General features: G+C 55.3%; 1 protein-coding gene across 1 annotated transcript in view; it reads right to left on the bottom strand.

Annotated features, from left to right (window-relative positions):
- The window catches only part of ACAN (aggrecan), a 38572-nt gene that overhangs the window by 28803 nt on the left and 7709 nt on the right, over positions 1-2060 (bottom strand). Inside the window, exon 5 of the mRNA XM_077774255.1 lies at positions 1648-1938. Within this exon, the coding sequence (XP_077630381.1) occupies positions 1648-1938 (291 nt within the window). The remainder of the gene's footprint in view (positions 1-1647; positions 1939-2060) is intronic.

The raw sequence follows: 2060 nt of genomic DNA, 5'->3' as shown, positions 1-2060 counted from the left end.
TAGGGGCTCAGCCTGGGGCTGGGGGGAAAGACCAGCTTTGGGGGGAAAGACCAGCTTTAGGGGCTCGGCCTGGGGCCAGAGGGGAAAGACCAGCTTTAGGGGCTCGGCCTGGGGCCGGGGGGGAAAGACCAGCTTTAGGGGCTCGGCCTGGGGCCAGGGGGAAAGAGGGAGACGAGCATCAGAGCCGCCGCTTCCCTGCCCGGGGAGGAAATCTCCTGGAGCCTCGATGCCTAGTCGAGCCCTTTGCAGGTGGCCTCCACTCTGCACGTACTTGTTCTAGAAGGCCTCAGCTTCCATGTTGCAAAAGAGTGCAAAGTCATCATAGCAAGAGGTACTGGCCACGCAGGTCACGCAGCTCACGCAGCTCATAGAGCCAATCCAGCTCCAGCATCCCTTCCTCATCAGCACCTGCTGCCCCCTTGCCGATTGTAGGTACCTTGCTGACCCTCTGATGTTAATAACTAGCCAGCAGGATGTTGCAAATCAGTTACAAGGTGGAAGTGGAAAATCTTGTCGAAGATGCGGGAGCTCATGAAACGGATGAAAGTGACCTAAGTCAGCTGCGTGTCTCAGTCAGGAGCAAACGGGGCTCTGGCAAACGACCAGTCAGTAATTTAAGAAAGAGCTACCACTTCGAAAAAGCTGGTTAGGGTATGGAAGGTTAAGAGAGGCTTTGGGGAGGGGCACCTGGGTGGCTCAGTCGGTTAAGGGTCTTACTTAGGCTCAGGTCATGATCTCATGGCTTGTGGGTTCAAGCCCCACGTTGGGCTCTGTGCTGACAGCTCAGAGCCTGGAGCCTGTTCCAGATTCTGTATTTCCCTCTCTCTCTCTGACCCTCCCCTACACACATTCTGTCTCTGTCTCAAAAATAAATAAACATTAAAAATTTATTTTAAATAAGAAAGAGAGGCTTTGGGGAAAATCCTCATTACTTTTGCAAAAATAGCCCTCTTTGTGTAAGATCAGCCGCGACGGTCAAACGTGAAGTGAGCTATGCCATCGCACTGTCAACCAATTTTATCATAAAGTGATGCAGCCCCACATTACTGGGCTTTTCCCCCGCTCTACGAATTACACACAATTGTGACTCTAACCTAGACTGTGTGGAATAGTAGAGAAAAACCTTATTTTTAAAAGTTTTAGTCTAAAATTTCAAAACAAACTGCCTGTCAAACCTCTCCCCTTGTTCTCTTCAGTCACAATGTGGCCCTTCTTTTCAAGCACATTTGCTTTTTGAGGGTAACGGCGCCCCCTGTGGGCGTGGCTCCAGGTCAGGGCCCCGCCACCTTCCCCTCAGACAGATGCGGAAGGGGAGGCTTTCCCCCCCGCTGCCCAGTGAAGTTGGCAGAGCTGTGGTTCAAATCTGAGAAAGCACAGACTCTGAAGCTCGTGCTGTTAACCCTATTCTGAGCTGATGAGGAGACAGGGCTGGAGGCTGGCACCTACGGTGGTTCTACTTAGTTCTTCCAGGAGCTGGTGAAAACGGGGGGTTCTGGGGCGCCTGGGTGGCTCAGTCGGTTAAGCATCCAACTTCAGCTCAGGTCATGATCTCACGGTTCACGAGTTCGAGCCCCGCATCGGGCTCTGTGTCAGCTTTGGATCCGCTGCCTCTCTCTCTCTCTCTCTCTCTCTCTGTTCCTCTCCTACTCTCGCTNAGCAGATGGCGTCGTAGCGGGACGAGGGGTCGGGGTAGCCCGTCTGGTTGGCATGCACGTAGACGGTCCTCACGCCCAGCAGGTTGCCCCCGCAGGTGGGCCGGGCCTTGGAGATGGGGTAGCGCACGCTGCGGTCGGCCAGCCAGCCGGCGCTGCACACGTCCATGCCGCTCTGCCAGGCCAGGTAGAGCTGGCCCGTGGTGGCCAGCCGGGCGCCCAGCCGCCGGCACTCAGCACCTGCCTCCTGGAAGGTGAACTTCTCCGGGGANCTCTCTCTCTCTCTCTCTCTCTCTCGCTCACTCTCAAAAAGAAAGAGGAAATGGGGGGAGGGATTGCTGAAACATGAAGTTCAGGTACCCTGTGGCCCCTTGAAGGGGGAGAAGCCAAGCCCCCCTCCTCTGGGCC

The sequence above is a fragment of the Crocuta crocuta genome, unplaced genomic scaffold (genome assembly GCF_008692635.1).
Source record: "Crocuta crocuta isolate KB4526 unplaced genomic scaffold, BGI_CrCroc_1.0 scaffold7, whole genome shotgun sequence".
Lineage (NCBI taxonomy): Eukaryota > Metazoa > Chordata > Mammalia > Carnivora > Hyaenidae > Crocuta > Crocuta crocuta.
Note: the sequence above shows the minus strand (reverse complement) of the source record. Positions and strands in the feature narration are given on the sequence as shown.